At 45.9% G+C, this 18,565-nt stretch overlaps 1 protein-coding gene across 1 annotated transcript in view; it reads left to right on the top strand.

Annotated features, from left to right (window-relative positions):
* The first annotated feature begins 12,486 nt into the window (after window positions 1-12,486).
* Window positions 12,487-18,565, top strand: part of TRIM16 (tripartite motif containing 16) — a 105,132-nt gene continuing 99,053 nt past the window's right edge. Inside the window, exon 1 of the mRNA XM_074970649.1 lies at window positions 12,487-12,661. Coding sequence (XP_074826750.1) covers window positions 12,617-12,661 — 45 coding nt within the window. The 5' untranslated portion in view covers window positions 12,487-12,616. The remainder of the gene's footprint in view (window positions 12,662-18,565) is intronic.

Raw genomic sequence — 18,565 nt, forward strand, 5'->3', positions numbered from 1 at the left:
TTTTTTTTTTTTTTGCAACACAGAATTTATGCACAGAACCATAGAGAATGTAGAATTGTTTGGCTCACGGCTAGTTCAGAAAGCTACAAAAGGAATGAGGAGTATGCTATGGACCTTGGAATATAAGTATTGACATTGGACCAATGTACAGCTAAGTTAGAACTATGCATAAAGGCCCCATTTCAGCAAAGCATTCAGCACATGCGTAGCGTAAGCACATGGTTATGTGTTTTCATAAATAAGGCTGAAAATTACCATTATAATAATCTAATTCTATCTCCTGCATAACACAGGCCCTAGAACCTCGCTTAATAATTTATGCATTTTCTGCTTGAGCTATAGCATATATTTTACAATCATATCTAAATCCAGGAAGTTTTTGGAGAGTGTTGGGGACAACTTCCTGGTGCAAGTGCTGGAGGAACCAACTAAGGGCTGTGCTCCTCTTGATCTGCTGCTCACAAACAGGGAAGAATTGGTAGGGGAAGTAGGAATGGGTGGCAACCTGGGCAGCAGTGATCATGAGATGGTCAAGTTCAGGACCCTAACAAAAGGAAGAAAGGAGAGCAGCAGAATACGGACCCTGGACTTCAGAAAAGCAGACTTTGACTCCCTCAGGGAACTAATGGGCAGGATCCCCTGGAAGGCTAATATGAGGGGGAAAGGAGTCCAGGAGAGTTGGCTGTATTTTAAAGAAGCCTTTTTGAGGGCGCAGGAACAAACCATCCCGATGTGCAGAAAGAATAGCAAATATGGCAGGCGATCAGCTGGGTTTAACAGAAATCTTCGGTGAGCTTAAACACAAAAAGGAAGCTTACAAGAAGTGAAAACTTGGACAGATGAGTAGGGAGGAGTATAAAGATATTGCTCAAGCATGCAGGGATGTAATCAGGAAGGCCAAAGCACAACTGGAGTTGCAGCTAGCAAGGGACGTGAAGGGTAACAAGAAGGGTTTCTACAGGTATGTTCACAACAAGAAGGAGGTCAGGAAAAGTGTGGGTCCCTTACTGAACGGGGGATGCAACCTAGTGACAGATGATGTGGAAAAAGCTGAAGTACTCAATGCTTTTTTGTCTTGGTCTTCACAGACAAGGTCAGCTCCCAGACTGCTGCACAGCATGGGGAGGAGGTGAGCAGCCCTCAGTGGTGAAAGAACAGGTTAAGGACTATTTAGAAAATCTGTGTGATGGGTTTGGGCCCTTTGGGGTGACCACTGGTGTGCTGGGATGCCACTGAGTCAGCCTATTCTACCAGCCTGGGTCCCCTTTACCTGGCCTTGCTGGGTTAGGCTCACAAGCCTCTTCCAGCCAAGCACACAGGCAGGGCCACACCCAGGGCCACACCACAGAGACAGAGATCCACTCTGGAAAGATTCAGCCTTAGGGGCTTGCCCCAACGCTCTGGTGCCCACTCCCTTTAAGGGGTACAAACCCAAATGTTTTATGAAATTTGCACCCTCCCTCAATGTGGAGGGAGATATGCACAACTTCTTGCCTCGCCCCCCACCCCCCAGTAAGAAATTACATAAACTGGGTTATATTATAAACAAGAAATAACTTTATTAACTACAAAAGGTGAATTTTAAGTGAATATAAGAGAAAACAGACAGAACAAAGCAGATTACTGACCCCCCCCCCCCAAAAAAAGCTGCAAGCTAAGCTCAATATACTTATGAAACAGGTTACAAAATCGAGCATCAGAGGGGTAGCTGTGTTAGTCTGGATCTGTAAAAGCAGCAAAGAGTCCTGTGGCACCTTATAGACTAACAGACATATTGGAGCATAAGCTTTTGTGGGTGAATACCCCACTTTGTTGGATGCAAAATGTAATTTCTTACCTTAAATGTTGTTTTAGGCAGGTTGCAAAATTTCTGTGGTTCAGAGTTCCAGTAATATTTCTTTTCAGACTGGACCCCTGGCTCAGTCTGGACTCCCCCCTTGCCTTCCCTTCAGGTGGCTTTAGCAGTCTTTCTTCTTGGGCAGACAAGGCAATGGAGAGGAGGAGTCCCATTTGCCTTCCTCCTCACCCTTAAATAGGATTTACATAAGGCGGGAATCCCTTTGTTTCCCAAATTTGACCCTCCCACCCCTTCCCTTCCAGTGGAAAGTTACAAGAAGTTCCAGGTAATGTTTAGTATCAGTGACAAGACCACCCGAATCTGTAGTATCAGTGTCCATGAGTCAGTGGCAGTATGGAGAGTCTGCAGGAAGGCCAAGCCTTTTCACAGTGCATTGTCCTTGCTGATGGGCCATAAGCCCCGTTTGGCTTTTCCATTGTTGTACCTGAAGTGTTAGCAGTGGGCGTCACCCAAAGTAGCATAGTTGAAATACAGATACATAGTCAATATTCCTAACTTCTGATCTAGAAATGATACAGGCATACAAATTGGATAATCACATTCAGTAAATTATAATCTTTCCAATGATATCTTACAAGACCCATCTTGCATAAAGTACATCTGTTATGTCAGATTCATATCACGAATATATTTTCATAAAGAATATGGACTGAAACGTCAGAAGCTGGACATGCACAAGTCCATGGGCTGGATGCAATGCATCCAAGGGTGCTGAGGGAGTTGGCTGATGTGATTGCCGAACCATTGGCCATTATCTTTGAAAACTTGTGGCAATCGGGGGAGGTGCTTGATGATTGGAAAAAGGCAAATATCGTGCCCATCTTTAAAAAAGGGAAGAAGGAGAATCCGGGGAACTATAGACCAGTCAGCCTCACCCCAATCCCCGGAAAAATCATGGAGCAGGTCCTCAAGGAATCCATATTGAAGAACTTGGAGGAGAGGAAGGTGATCAGGAACAGTCAACATGGATTCACCAAGGGCAAGTCATGCCTGACCAACCTGATTGCCTTCTAGGATGAGATAACTGGCTCTGTAGATATGGGGAAAGTGGTGGATGTGATATACCTTGACTTTAGCAAAGCTTTTGATATGGTCTCCCACAGTATTCTTGCCAGCTAGTTAAAAAGGTATGGATTGGATGAATGGACTATAAGGTGGATAGAAAGCTGACTAGATCATCAGGCTCAACGGGTAGAGATCAACAGCTCGATGATCCAGTTGGCAGCTGGTATCAAGCGGAGTGCCCCAAGGGTCGGTCCTGGGGCTGGTTTTGTTCAACATCTTCATTAATTATCTGGATGATGGGATCAATTGCACCCTCAGTAAGTCTGCGGATGACTCTAAGCTGCAGGGAGAGGTAGATATGCTGAAGGGTAGGGATAGGTGTGTCCAGAGTGACCTAGACAAATTGGAGGATTGGGCCAAAAGAAATCTGATGAGGTTCAACAAGGACAAATGCAGAGTCCTGCACTTAGGACGGAAGAATCACATGCACTGCTACAGGCTGTGAACCGACTGGCTAAGCGGCAGTTCTGCAGAAAAGGACCTGGGGATTACAGTGGATGAGATGCTGGATATGAGTCAACAGTGTGCCTTTGTTGCCAAAAAGGCTAATGGCATATTGGGCTCCATTAGTAGAAGCATTGCCAGCAGATTGAGGGACGTGATTATTCCCCTCTATTCAGCATTGGTGAGGCCACATCAGGAGCATTGCGTCCAGTTTTGGGCCCCCCACTACAGAAAGGATGTGGACAAATTGGAGAGAGTCCAGCGGAGGGCAATGAAAATGATTAGGGGGCTGGGGCACATGACTTATGAGGAGAGGCTGAGGGAACTGGGTTTATTTAGTCTGCAGAAGAGAAGAGTGAGGGGGGATTTGATAGCAGCCTTCAACTGCCTGAAGGGGGGTTCCAAAGAGGATGGAGCTAGGCTGTTCTCAGTGGTGGCAGATGACAGAACAAGGAGCAACGATCTCAAGTTGCAGTGAGGGAGGTCTAGTTTGGATATTAGGAAACACTATTTCACTAGGAAGCACTGGAATGGGTTACTTCGGGAGGTGGTAGAATCTCCATCCTTAGAGGTTTTTAAGTCCCAGCTTGACAGAGCCCTGGCTGGGATGGTTTAGTTGGGGTTGGTCCTGCTTTGAGCAGGGGGTTGGGACTAGATGACCTCCTGAGGTCTCTTCCAACTCTAAGATTCTATGATATCCAGTTTTGCTGAATAAGGATGGGATTATTAACAGGAGTAGTGTTTTGCCACATCAGGACAATGTCCCCTTAAAAAAATGATTACCCTTTTCTGTGAGGGGGGGAAAAGATCCTGCCCAGCTTTTGTTCCATAATTTGAATTATTCTGTGGTGCAGGGAAAATGCTGATTATCTCCTGACTTCTCCTTTCAGCTGCTTTCTGCTCTTCTGTTCACTGGTAGTCTGCTCTAGGTAGCCAGGTTGAGAACAAACTCTCAGGAGTGCTGGTGAAGAGCACTGCTTGATTTCTCTGGGGGCTGTGTTATTCTAGTTTTTCACTAACACAATGAGACGATATTGACCAGTCAGTATATTACACTACTGTATGTAGCAAAAACACCAGGATGTGTCCTAGCAGAAGAACTGTATCAAATATGTGTGTGGGGGCGGGAGGGGGGGAAGGATTTGCATCAGACATTCATGGTAATAAAAATCGTGAATTCACTTGGATGGTATTACAGCAAACATTTGTAGGAGACAAGTTGTGTTCCTTCACATCTTCTCAGGAAATAAATGTTGGGTCTACAGGTGACAGTTGTGATCTAAATTAATAAATAATATATCTCTGTGGACATTCCAGTCTGTAATTTTTCCTACCACCGCCTGCAAGAATATATACATTTTGAATCCTCCTGTTGAAAGGGTGAATTTTTCCCACCTCCAGAAAGCCACTGCGAAGCATATGCACCACTTAAAACCTTATAATGCCTCAAATTAGGATTTGGCTGGGAATTAAATGGTTCACAGGCCTTGTACTGATGCTCTATACAGTCAGGAGTTTAATCCAAAATGAGTAGAAGAATAAAATTGAGTTAATCTGTATCATGTTTTTATCCTGAGATTGTACACGTGCCTTTTAGAGTAAGACAGCCAAAGCATCATGGGAAAGCATGCATTCCAAACAGGAGAACCTAAACTTTATAAACGGAAGCCACAGTACAAAACAATTTCCAAGTATGTTATCTCTACTGATTATCTCACTAATCTATGCCACCTGACTCACTACCAGCATTTACTTCCCTCTCTTACTAAACAACCCCCTTTCCCCACACATTGGGAATAAAATGTGTTGATATAACTTGCAAACTGGGCCTTTAGGACAGCTCCTGAAACCTAGGCAGTAAATCGCCCTTGATCAATGCAGATGGCCTTTGACTGCTGTGGAATTAGTTTAAAATTTTTAAAAAGGCCACTTCATAAAGCAAGAAATTAACGGTTTTATGTCTGCCACGCAGTGCAGAGACAAAAGGTAGCTGTTTCTTATTCCTTTCCCGTACGCACTAGCCCTAATCTGTCTCAGAAACTAACATTAACCCATAATACAAATATCAGTTTGTGTAATTTGACCACACATTGAGGGATAAGATGGCCTTGTGGTTAAAGCATTGGACTACGATTCTGGAGATCTGGGTTTAATTTCCAGCTTTGCCACAGACTCCCTTGTGACCATAGGCAAGTCACTTTTTGTTTCTCTGTGCCTCAGTTCCCCATCTATAAGATGAAGCTAATGATCTGTGACAGACTGTCTCTCATTACCTGTATGTACATTAGGGTATGTATCTAGCACATTAGAGTCCCAGTCTTGGTTGGCACCTCTAGGTGCCACTGTAATGCAAATAAGTCAAATTTTGAAACATTTGGGAAATTTTGAAACTTTTTTTTGTTTTTAAAAACGCTGTATAAAAAGCATGATTTTTTTGGTGAACCCCCTATGTCTCTCCTACATAGGTGGTGGAAGAGCTAATGAAGCCCAGCTGGGAAGGAGCTGGGTGGTGTTACAAAGAGAGGAAGTGGGGAGCAGAAAGGAGTTGCAGTGAGAGAGAGGGAAGAACTCTGCAGCCATTCTCTAGGTTATAGAGATACCTATGTGGAGAAGGAAAGCCCCTGCAGGGCAATGAAGAAGTCCAGAGGGTGGTTAGGGAAGAGACCTGGAAGACGCAGGCTTGGAACAAGCTCCTGTGACTGACCCTGACACAAAGGGAAGAACCAGATATTTGGGGAGGAGCTAGAGGAGATGCTGATCCTTATAAAGAGCCCAGGAAGAGGCTGGGGGACAGGCCTGTGGTACTGGAAGGAGAGTAGGGAGGCAGCAGCAAGGGATCTAATGAAGAGGACCTTGGCTGCTCTTCATAGGGTCTCTGGCTTTGAACTGAGTGGAGAAGGACAGGCTGGGTTCCCCCACAGGATACCGGGAAAAGTGGTATGGAAATACTATTGCACAAGGGAGAGAAAAGGACTATTGAGTGTGGAGCCAGGCCTCCATGGAGAAAGCCCTGGGAGGCATTGCCCTGCACAAGAGCAGAAGGAAAACCCCACAGCGCTCAGGAAAGAGTGAAGAATGAGCAGAGGAGTGAGCCCATGTGGGAGCAAGGAGCTATGCTCATTTGAGTTTAGGTCACTGGACCCTTTCTTTACCCCACAATGGGAAAGACTTTAAAGTGACCTGGCTGGAGGGCTGAGTCACAAGACGAGGCATACCACTTGCAGGACTGGAACAACTGTCAGCAGGGGACACTAGAGACCAAAGCACTGTTAAGTCATACGTGACCACGAGGAAGCACCATGGTGGTGAGTCCAACCTCTATGCCCACTCCCCAAAATGTTGGAAAATGGAATACTTGTGAAAGTTTTGAAGGGGGAAAAAAGTTTTAAACAAAAAACTTCAGCCAGCTCTAGAAACTGTTAGGAGCAGAGAGACAGTCATTGGGCTAGTGGACAGACAGTGTTAGGTGAAGGCATGTGACTGGATGAGATCACTCCGAGACCGGCTGTAAGAGGAGGGGGTCCAAACACAGGAGCTTAGCAGTGCATGTTTTGCAGCACACAACCATCAGGCACTTCCCGACTGATGGTTAGAACAGCATTTGGTTCACAATTGCATATTCAAGTTTTCCCATTGTGCTTTACAAAGCTATTTTATTCCAAATAAGTTTTCATACTAGCCTCATCACTGTAGTAACTGTGTGCCTTTGCAGTAGTGCATGAAGTGACTAAAGGTATTATTCTTTCTTTCCTCCACTCTCGCGGAGATGTGTGTGTGTGCGCGTGCGCGCAGTGGAGTATTTTGCCTTGTGGGATTATTCTTATTTTGTTTTGGTTTTGAAAAGCACAAATTTATATCTATGAGTTAGATCCTGGCTTTGCAGTGACTGTAGGCAAACAGAATAGCCATAGTGCGCTCAGAAATAGCTCCCACACAGCTTGGCTCCTGAGACTAGCTTTATTGACAGAAGGAATGTTGGCCAGGATGCCCCATTCTTAAAACCAAAATGTAATGTTATGGCTTTTTGACTTGCCACCTGGACAGCAAAGAGATGGGCAGATAGAATCTAAATTTAACAACTCCTATGACTGTAGAACACACAGCTCCTCTCTAGCAGTGCATTGGCTATTAGCCCAAATGCTGGTGAAGCACACTAGCATTCATGACCTCTACCCCAAGAAGGGAGGTGCCTGAAACCAACAGAGTTCTACTAATGCATCAGGAATTCTGTGCAGCATCATGCCTTTGTTAGTCTGTGTGTGCTAGTCAGGTCTCAGGGGGAGGGTAAATGGGGAATGTGTAGAAAGAAAGGCATGTTGCTAAAATGAATAAGGGCCATGATCATACTGAATAGAACTAAAGTCTACAGCTAAAAACCAAACCTATATCATGATTACATGTATAAAGCCAAAAGCTTGTCTTCCCCAGGCCCTTTTCTAGTTACAAGACCCACGGGTCTCTATACCCCAAGCCCAGTTATACAAAATCCTGCCTTTTCGTACATTCTCCTAGCAGCATTTAGCACCCCTGCTGAATGCCATGGAGGAGTAAATGACTAACCCCAGAAAGGGAAAGCCTGGCAATTGTCCTTCCCCCATAATGACCGTCTGCATCACTCTGCTTCCCCAGAGGTATCAGCCTTTTGCAGAGAGTAGGTGCCTTCAAATTTAAAGGTGCACTACACAGAGAGCAATTTCAGAACATTTGCAGCAAAAAGACATGATCCATCTCCAGTCCAAGTTATGGGCTCAATGCAGGAATCACAGGGTGAATTCTCTGGCCTGTGTTATGCAGGAAGTCAGACTAGATCATAATGGTCCCTTCTGGCCAATTTCTCACTATGAACCACAGCCACATATGCTACAGGAAGCAGCTCTAAGTGCTAATGTTGCTGTATGAAAATTTTCGTAAATCAAACCTGAGATCTGACGGTTTTAATCACACATCCAAAACTCGTGCCAGGTCTCTGAACCTTTCAGCAAAACTGAGGTGGTGGCAGAGTGAGGCGGAGGCTGATGGATAGTGTCAGGAGGAAAACAGGCAGAACTTGCCAGTTTTTGACTTCAAATCAAGGAAAATATGGTGGCTTTGGCTAAAGTGGGCTTTGTGGTTTTTGTGAATCAGAAGCTGTGTGTGTGTGTGTGTGTGTGCGTGCGCACATGTGTGAACCAATATGCAATCAAACAAACATTTTTCTGCCACATTTCTCATTGCTCTGACTGAAAGATTGTAAGGTAGAGAAGAGGTCGTTTATCTCAGTGTTATGTCCCTTTGCTACTGAAGAGCTTGGAAAGAGACACACGCATGTAGAGGAACTGGCTCATTCTTTCTGGTCATTCTTTTACTGGCTTTCCTCGCCCAAACTCCCACACTACCAATGCTCTTTGCTAAAAGAAAGTGACTCATTTAGCTGTTGGTATCAAGGGTGGATAAGTCAGGATCTGTGTGACCCCTGCTAGCATTGGAGTGTGTGAATGATGTTGCAATGAAATGGAAAAGCAGGGAATATGGGCAGTGTTGTGTGCAGGCACCAACTGTTGGCTCTCAGGCCTCGTGTGGAACCCCGGAGAAGGCTTGTGACCATGTTCTGAGAGAAGTCATCCGGTGGCATATGCGAATGAAACAGATACCTGAAGATTTATATCAGACTCATCTAGGCACAGGCACTGACTTTCTCATTTCCCCGGGGGTGCTTGACCTCTTGCTCTGCCCCAGGCCCCACCTCTGCCCCGCCTCTTTCCTCCCTGTTCTGCCTCCTCCCCTGAGCCTGCCCCGCTCTCACTCCACCTCTTCCTGCCCCCGCTCCTTTCCTTCCCCTCCCAGCACCTCCTGCCCACCACTGAACAGCTGATCAACGGTGGGTGGGAGGTGCTGAGGGGGAGGGGGCAGAGCTGATCAGCGGGACCCTCTGGTAGGTGCTGAGCACCCACTATTTTTTTTCCCTGGGTGTTCCAGCCCTGGAGCACCCCTGGAGTCGGTGTTTGTGCATCCAGGACATGTTCAGGAGTTCTGTTACCACAGTTAGAAGGCTATGTGGGAAAAATGAACAGTATCTAGAAATAGCTGGAGTATATCCAGGCTCTGGACTTAACCCTTCTTGTTCATGCTGGTGCTCAATGAACTCCTAGGAAAACATGCAGAGGGCAGCACCCCTCAGGTCAATGTTCCCTCTAATTTTTGACAGGCCACGTGCGCAAAAAATTTCTTCTGTGCAAATTGTTGTGCTTCTGTGCGAATTTTTGTGCGTGCGGTGTTTCGCCATGGGCGTGGGGTTTAGGATCTGTGAGCGCGCGCACACGTGCACAGCTTAAAGGGAACAGTGCTCAGGTGAATGCTTTTTGCAGATCGAGAGCTTGTGGTAGAAAGCAAAGAGGAAGTGGAACAAGGTTTAGAGCAATAGAGGCACGTACTTGAAAGAAATGGCATGAAAATCAGTAGATCTAGAACAGTATATTGTCTTTAGATTCAGTGGTACCTTGAAGGAAGACAATGAGATTTGTAAGTCTGGGAGGCCAGCCATTATCAAGATATGGAAGTTCAAGTATCCAGGTTTGATAGTACAGGATAATGGTGAACTCAATGATGAACTTATAAGCAGAAGAGGAAAGGCATGAACTAAATGGAGATAAGTGAGTGGAGCACTCCCATCAAACTGAAAAGTAAGATCTACAAGATGGCAATTAGGCCTGCCCTTTTGAATGACTCCGAATGCTGGGCACTGAGGAAGAGACGAGAGAAGATCTTCACTACAGTGGAAATTAAAATGTTAAGATGCTTGAAGTTACAAAGATGGACCCTGTTCAGAATGAATGAGTGAGGGTAAGTGTGAAGGTGGCACCAATTATAGAAAAGCGGAGGGGAATTCAGGCTTAGATGGTTTGGGCATGTGAAACGGAGATCGGAAAAATATGTAGGAAATAGGGTATTAACCTCCACTTCAAAGTTTGAGAAGGGCTGGAAGAAGATGAATGGATGACGTACAAAAGGAGTTGATTTGCTATGGAGCTTCCGAAGAACTGCTTCAAGTCAGGCCAGAAGAATACAATTATTATAAAAATAAAGACATGAGCAAATGTGCACAAAAATATAAGTCAACTGGGATACAAGTTGGGGCTCAGGTCTGAGGAGGAACTCCTCTTTTGAGGACAGTGGCATGACTGAGTCATCCAAATTGCTGTTTTTTGGTTTTGTTTTTTTTTGTGTTTTTAATCCTGTTTAATTGTTTCCTGATTAGATACAGAAGTCGGATAAGGAGGCATCCTGCTCTCTGAACTTGTGTAGGGAGCCAGCTATGATCAGATTCTGTCCTCAGTCACACCAGTACCAATCTGTTGTAACCCCACTGATTCCAATGGAATTACACCAGATTAGCACCAGGGTGATTAAAGGCAGAATTAGGCCTGCTGACTCCAAGAAGGCTGACATCCTGGCATGATGAATCTTTCCAAGTCAAACATTCCTTGCGGGCCAGCAAACAAGTCTTTGATCAGTGCTGAGGAAGAGATCAGGCAGAAGGGAGGAGATTTCAACACTTCGGGTTAGACTCTTTGGATATGTCTACACTGCAATTAAAAAACTGTGGCTGGCCTGTGCCATGTGACTCGAGTTTGCAGGCCTCAGGCTAAGGGGCTGTTTAATTTACAGTGTAGACACCTGGGCTTGGGTGGGAACCTGGATTTTAGGACCCTGTGCATAAGGGTTGTCAGAGAAAATGAGACAGATCTCAGATAATTATCCAACACCTCAAGTGAAATTATTAGAGACATAGGCAAGGGCTAATGGATTTATATTTCCAGGAAGAGATGTGTGTGTCTGAGAGCCTTCCCCAGCATGAACATCCTTTTTCAATAATGAGCTGACACTGAACACAGAACAACCCCTACATGGCAACACCCATGTAGGCTCCTGGAAACTCTGCGAGGTTCCCCTTTGGATTCACCTCTTTGGGATGTAGCCTCCATGGGCAAACCCTGTGACCCAGAGTGGTGCAAAGCAGTCAGAGCGGACCCAAGACTTGGAATATTAGCATCAAAAATAAGATCAAGCTCCAGAATTTGAATGCAGGCCCAAATTGTGAATGCCCCCGAAAGTGCTGGGTGTTTGTTTGGCTGGGCCCCTTTTCATGGTTAGTATAAGGGTGGAAAATATGTATACTAACAGATTGTGAGCAGCTGTTTTAATGAAGCATTCATGGTTTACGCAAACTTTAAATCACACCAAATGGGATACATATGTTTTATAACTAACCAATATGAAGAATCAGAAAGTACAGTATTCTGGATCCAGAAAGCTAATCTTCTTGCATGATTCAATTTAATAATGAGTTTATATGCTGGAAAGCAACAATGATGCAAACAACAGAGTCGGGCTTTCCAGAAAGTAATCACATTTTAAAACTGAAAAATTGGGAGAATTACCCTCCTGGATCTAAAATATCTTCCTTCCCAGTTCTGCTTATCACAATATAGCCTCCTTTTTGTGTGTGTGTGTGTGTGTGTGATTAAAATGTGGAATGCTTAGCCTATAAAGGTCGCTTTGGAGACAATTTTGCTGTGGATCAGAATCCATTCACAATAGCTTCAGAACCTGAGGGTTTTAACACTCATTATATTCATTTCATTACTTTCATCCTAGGTGATTATAAATTATGGGCCTGACTCCCCATAATGGAATGTCAAACCAGGCCTTATATGCCAAACCCACAATGCTTCTCCCAGGCAGAACTCCCCACTGAGCGATTTCAGTGACAGTTTGCCCGAGTGAGAGCTGAGTAAGGGATCTGGCCTCCTGTCTCAGTGTAACTTGGTGCTTACATGTTGGTCCTACCTCTGGATTGAACTCCAAATGCCATTTTTAAAACATTCTCCCCTTCTCCACACCTGAAGAAAATTTTTTTTTTCATTCATAAAAATAGTGACAGGAGTGGAGGTAAAATGTCTGGGAACACAGACAGAGCCATTTCTGCCAATTAAAGCCTGAGGCCCTGCCCAAAACTTGTTGAGAATTAAACTTTGCTTACTTATTCAAACAACATGTTGTGGGCCTGCTGATCTCGGACGGTTGTCATGGTGATTCTGCACTAGCTGATGTCATCCCTCTTTTGTAGAAGCAAGGGCTTTTCAGCTGACCAGCTCTGGGAAGAGCTGCTTAAAATGCTAAGGCATCCCGGGAAACTCACTAGGGCCTCTGCATCAGAGAATACATAAAAGACGTGAATGAGATGGCACCACTAAAGTTGCACAGGAATTGATGGGAACCGAGCATGGACATGCCTGTATGGGGCAGACACCAAAGGTATTGTGGGTAAACAATGGTGGCACTGATAGGAGCAACAGAGATTGGAATCAGTGAAGAAACTAATTGAGGCTGTTGAATAGATGGAAAGAGAGAGGCAGTCAAAAATGTACAAAAGCATGGAAAAATGAACCAATAAGTTGTTTGTATTGGGCTTTAGGAATTTAAAACCATGATAAGGGTGCTGAGTGATAAATGTCTTCAGGATGTTGGGTGTCAGATCTAAGGGTCTATGGCTGGCATCTTTATGGCCAGTGTTTAAGCCATGCATGAATAATGGCATTTTGCTAATAAGGTGCAATTCTATATTCAGGCCAGATTCTGACACAGTTATTCACATTAGGTAGAACCTTATTCCTTGAATAGTCCCATTGAATCAACTGAATTGCTCAACGAGTCAGATAGTACTCACCATGAGTCAGGGTATCTGAATCTGGCACCTCCTAATTCTTTCTTTGAAAAGTTAATATGAGGTGTGGTGTTTGGGTTTTTTTAGGGAGTGGGGGGTGGGGGAGCTTACCCTGTAGCGGTGAGTTCCATGAGTTGTGTATCACTGATGCCAACAGTTTATAGCAGGGTTCAAAAACTGATACAGACTTTTATATGGATAATAAGAAAAACAAAGCTCTATGAGAGGATAAAAAGTACAGGAGATACAACTCCTATGCTTCAGGTTGTTGCCCCATAATTGGTGAATGAATACCTCATAATGTATGTTCTCTGAAGCAGCTGTTACTGGCTACGCTTTGGACAGGATAAAGGTCTAGATGGACCAAGGCGGTGACCTGGTCAGGCAATTCCTGTGTTTCTATGTAGATTGATTTATTTTACTTGCTCTGTGTGTGTGTGTGGCCGCTCCCCCTTCGCCCCCCACTTCGTTTCCAATTTATACTTTGGTTATCTTTTTCCCCAAAGAATAAGCAATTTTATTAAGGTTCCATTTATGAAGGGTTTATAAAAGATTAATATGTTATAGACATGAGCGGGGGTGTTATAGGTGGTTATAAACACTTCAATAGGAAGTATTATAAGGTTATAAGCAACTTATCGGACTCCATAACAATAAGTAAGTTGATTAAACCACTTATTAAAAAAATCTATTAATTGTTTATTAACCCTTTAAAAACTATTTATAAATGGACCCTGAACATAAAGTGAGATTTATCCTGCTGAGGACGCAAAGGATTAGATTTATGTTCTCATTTACCCCACTGTAAATCTAGACCTCAAAGGAATTGCTCCAGGAATTGACAGGAAAATCTGCAATGTTTTTCCTTTCCATCAGAAATGGAGACCTATGTGTAAACTTGCTCCTTCAGGCTGGGAGGTAGGAGATTTTCTCTGGCTGGTACAGAAACTAACCCTGACCCCTAGAGGAAACCCAATCACTCAAACAGTCTGACCTGCTCATGTGCGCATGCATCCACACATGCACGCTCTCCACTCTTAAGTTATAGAAACAATGTCTGCCAGCAGGGGCCCAGTTCACTATTATTAAAACCTATGGCAGAGATGATTTTTCTCTTTTCCCTCCCTGGAGTCCCAAAATCCCAGACTTCAGACAATACCTTCAGGAATTGCTCCTTGGGTGTGTTCTTAAATGATGTTAGGATTCTTATGATCATGATGGGGTTGCACAAATGTAACTGCAAGCAGAAAATGGCCACAAAGGTCTGATGTTCAGGCCCAGATCACATACTCTTTACAATGAAAGTCTAATCTGCAGCCTGTTACATTATCTCTGCTGCCTCTTGAAAGGAAGGAGAAGCATCTTTTCAGCCGTTGGGTCAATCGTCACTGAGGAAAATTTATCACATTGGGTCAACCATTTAGGAAGGAACAATCAGTTGCACACATACAAAATGGGAAATGACTGCCTAGGAAGGAGTACTGCAGAAAGGGATCTAGGGGTCATAGTGGATCACAAGCTAAATATGAGTCAACAGTGTAACGCTATTGCAAAAAAAGCAAACATCATTCTGGGATGTATTGGCAGGAGTACTGTAACTAAGACACGAGAAGTAATTCTTCCGCTCTACTCTGTGCTGATTAGGCCTCAACTGGAGTATTGTGTCCAGTTCTGGGCACCACATTTCAGGAAAGATGTGGACAAACTGGAAAAAGTCCAGAGAAGAGCAACAAAAATGATTAAAGGTCTAGGAAACAGGACATATGAGGGAAGATTGAAAAAATTGGGTTTTTTTAGTCTGAAGAAGAGAAGATTGAGAGGGGACATGAGAACAGTTTTCAAGTACATAAAAGGTTGTTACAAGGAGGAGGGAGAAAAATTGTTGTTCTTAACCTCTGAGGATAGGACAAGAAGCAATGGACTTAAATTGCAGCAAGGGCGGTTTAGGTTGGACATTAGGAAAATCTTCCTAACTGTCAGAGTGGTTAAACACTGGAATAAATTGCCTAGGCAGGTTGTGGAATCTCCATCATTGGGGATTTTTAAGAGCAGGTTGGACAAACACCTGTCAGGTACGGTCTAGATCGGGGTGGGCAAACTTTTTGGGCCAAGGGCCACATCTGGGTGGGGAAATTGTATGCAGGGCTGGTGCAGGGGATTGGGGTGTGGGAGGGGGTGCGGTGTGCAGGAACAGGCTCAGAGCAAGGGATTGGGGCAGAGGAGGGGTGCGGGGTGTATGAGGGGGCTCAGGGAGGGGGTTGGGGTGCAGGGGGTGTGTGGAGTACAGGACAGGGCTCAGGGCAGGGGTGCAGGAGGGATGCGGACTGCGACAGGGCTCAGGGCAGGGAGTTGGGGTGCACGAGGGGTGTGAGGTGCAGGCAGGGGGCTTAGGGCAGGGAGTTGGGGGGCAGGTGGCAGGATGCAGCAGGGGGCTCAGGGCAGGGAGTTGAGGTGCAGCGTGCAGCAGGGGGCTTAGGGCAAGGAGTTGGGGGACGGGGGTGCAGGAGGGGTTCAGGCTCTGGCCTGGCACCGCTTACCTAAAGCGGCTCTGAGGTGGCAGCGGCGCGCACCAGGGCCAGGGCAGGCTCCCTGCCTGCCTGTCCTGGCCCCACGCCGCACCGCTCCGCTCTGGGAAGCAGCCGGAACCACGTCCCTGCGCGGCCCCTGGGTGGGGGAGGGAGCGCACAGGGCTCTGCGCACTGCTCTTGCCACGCCTCCAGGTACCTCCCCTAAAGCTCCCATTGGCTGTGCCTCCAGGTACCTCCCCCAAAGCTCCCATTCCCAGCCAATGGGAGCTCCGGGGGGGCGGTGTCGGGAGGCAAGGGCAAGGCATGGAGCCCTCTGCCCCCCCGGGGCTTCAGGGACGTGGTGCCAGCTGCTTCTAAGAGCGATGTGTGGCCTGCGGCACTACGGGGGGCAATCCCGTGGGCCAGATCCAAAGCCCTGAGGGGCCGGATCCAGCCCACGGGCCGTAGTTTGCCCACCACTGGTCTAGATAATACTTAGTCCTGCCTTGAGTGCCGGGGACTGGACTAGATGACCTCTCGGGGTCCCTTCCAGTTCTATGATTCTATAAAGCCTGAGCAGAGCTGAGCCCCCACAACTCATTGATTTCAGCGGGGTTTAGGATTTCTCAGGATCTCTCAAGGTTTTGCCTTTTCTCAGTAAAGTTCTGTTCCTCTCCCAAAGGGAGGCTTGCAATTCACTTCAATTCCACACCACACCTCAAAGTTCTTAGAATTCTTACAGGGGACACATGGACTTTATGCTGTAGATTGAAAATTTGCCCCCAAACATTTTAAAACCAGCCTCCATGTGCTGGTATGCAGTTGGATCCATCCAGTGTTGCTAAAGCCACACAGCTTCATAAGCAATCATATGGGCTGGGTAACTGTGTGTCTAATGACCTGATTTGCATGTGCCTGCCCAAAGAGGATTCTTGCATACACAAATAGGTGCATTAGTGGAGGCCAGTTGACCCTCGCTAAAATACCTATCACTTATCATCTATGGATCTGAAATTGTTCTACAAAAGAGGTCAGTGTCCGTGACTGAGTCATGGCTGGTCTGGCCTAATGGTTGGAGCAATAGTCCAGCCTACCAGTTAGAGATGAATCCAGTCAGGGCAGGTCCTGGAGTGAAGGCAAAGGTCAGAGCCAGGAGTCTGAAGCCAAAGGGTTAACCTGGGTCACAGTCAGGAGATGTAGCTGAGGATCTGAGCCTGGAGTCAGAATGGAGCTGGATGCTGGGGCAGGAGCAGATACAGGCTGGGACTAGAGCAGGATTAGAGATAGCAGAGGCAGGGACAAGACCATGAACAGTTGCAGGCAAGAAGCATATTGAACTGTTGCAGAACTGCTGCTTAAATATCAGCTTGCTGTTTCCTGCAGCCAGTTAGGTGGTGTAGTCAGACAGCTTCTATCATAGAATATTAGGGTTGGAAGAGACCTCAGGAGGTCATCTAGTCGAATCCCCTGCTCAAAGCAGGACCAACACCAACTAAATAATCCAGGGTCAGCTGCACTCATTAGGTTGCCAGGAGAATGGTTCTGCTACAAGCTGGCCCCTGATGGTCAATATTATTATTATTTCCATTTTCAGGTGGGGAAACTGAGATACAGAGAGGGGAAGTGACTTGCCCAAGGTCACCCATCAGGACAGAGATGGGACTAGGTCTCATGAGTCCCAGTTCAGTGCTCTATCTACTAAGCAACTCAGTGGTTTTCCTCTTTGATTTTCCTCTTCTATGGCAAAAATAAAAATGAAATCAGAACAAAGGATCTGCATATGAAGGGAGTGGATTTCATTTTGCTAGATATCTTTCAGCCATGTCTTCACTGAGATTCGCTCAAAGAGTACTGAAACTCCCATCAAGAAACATCAACAAGGACTTGGTCCTGTAGGTTAATCTCAGGCAAAATTGCCAATGACTTAAACAGCTCAAGCTTTCTCTTGACCACAGGAAAGATTCCTAGGTGGTAGGGTGGAATGTAGCAGCCTTACATGGCTCTCAGCTATATTAATCCACATGTTAATTTTCCTCATGGTAAAAAGCAATAACACATGTATTGCCTTTATTCTGCCAAGATGCCACCCTGGGGCAAGATGGGCCAAAAAAAAAAAAAAGTTAAATGATTGAGACAATGCTGCCCAGTGTGGACACTAGCATTAAAGGACTTCAGCTACCACTTGGGGCAGTAAGGGATGAGAATAAACAGATTAGAGCAGGGGTGGTCAACCTGTGGCTCTTCAGAAATTAACATGCGGCTCTTTGTGTAGCCACCGACTCCGGGGCTGGAGCTACAGGCGCCAACTTTCCAATGTGCCAGGGGGTGTTCACTGCTCAATCCCTGGCTCTGCCACAAGCCCTCCCCACACTCCACCCCTTCCTGCCCCCTCCCCAGAGCCTGCAGAGCCCTCGTTCCTTGCTCCTCCCCCTTCACCCCCAGAGCCTGCTACATGCCACGAAACAGCTGATCGGGAGGTGCTGGGCGGGAGGGGGAGGCGCTGATCGGCAGGGCTGCCAGTGGGTGGGAGGTGCTGGGAGTGGGGGGGAGCTGGAAGGGGGGCTGCTGACGTAGTACTGTGGCTCTTTGGCAATGTACACTGGTAAATTCTGGCTCTTTCTCAGACTCAGGTTGGCCACCCCTGGATTAGAGAGACAATTTGGATTTAGAGGACCAGATCCTCAGCTGGTGTAAACCTGCACAGTTCCATTGCAATCATAGAGTCATAGAAGTGTACAGCTGGAAGGGACCTCAAAGACATCCAGTCCAGCCTCCGGTCCTGAGGCAGCACCAAGAGAACCTAGTCCATTCCTGATAGGTGTTTGTGTAACCTGTTCTTTAAAACCTCCAATGATGGGGATTCCACAACCTCACTTGGGAGCTATACAATCAATATGGAGCTACCCTGGCTCTCACAGCTGAGGGTCTGATGTGGGTTTTGTAAGTTAAGAACCCCACTCTGGAACTGAAATGTGTATGTGAGTTGAG

Source organism: Natator depressus, chromosome 14 (assembly GCF_965152275.1).
Source record: "Natator depressus isolate rNatDep1 chromosome 14, rNatDep2.hap1, whole genome shotgun sequence".
NCBI lineage: Eukaryota > Metazoa > Chordata > Testudines > Cheloniidae > Natator > Natator depressus.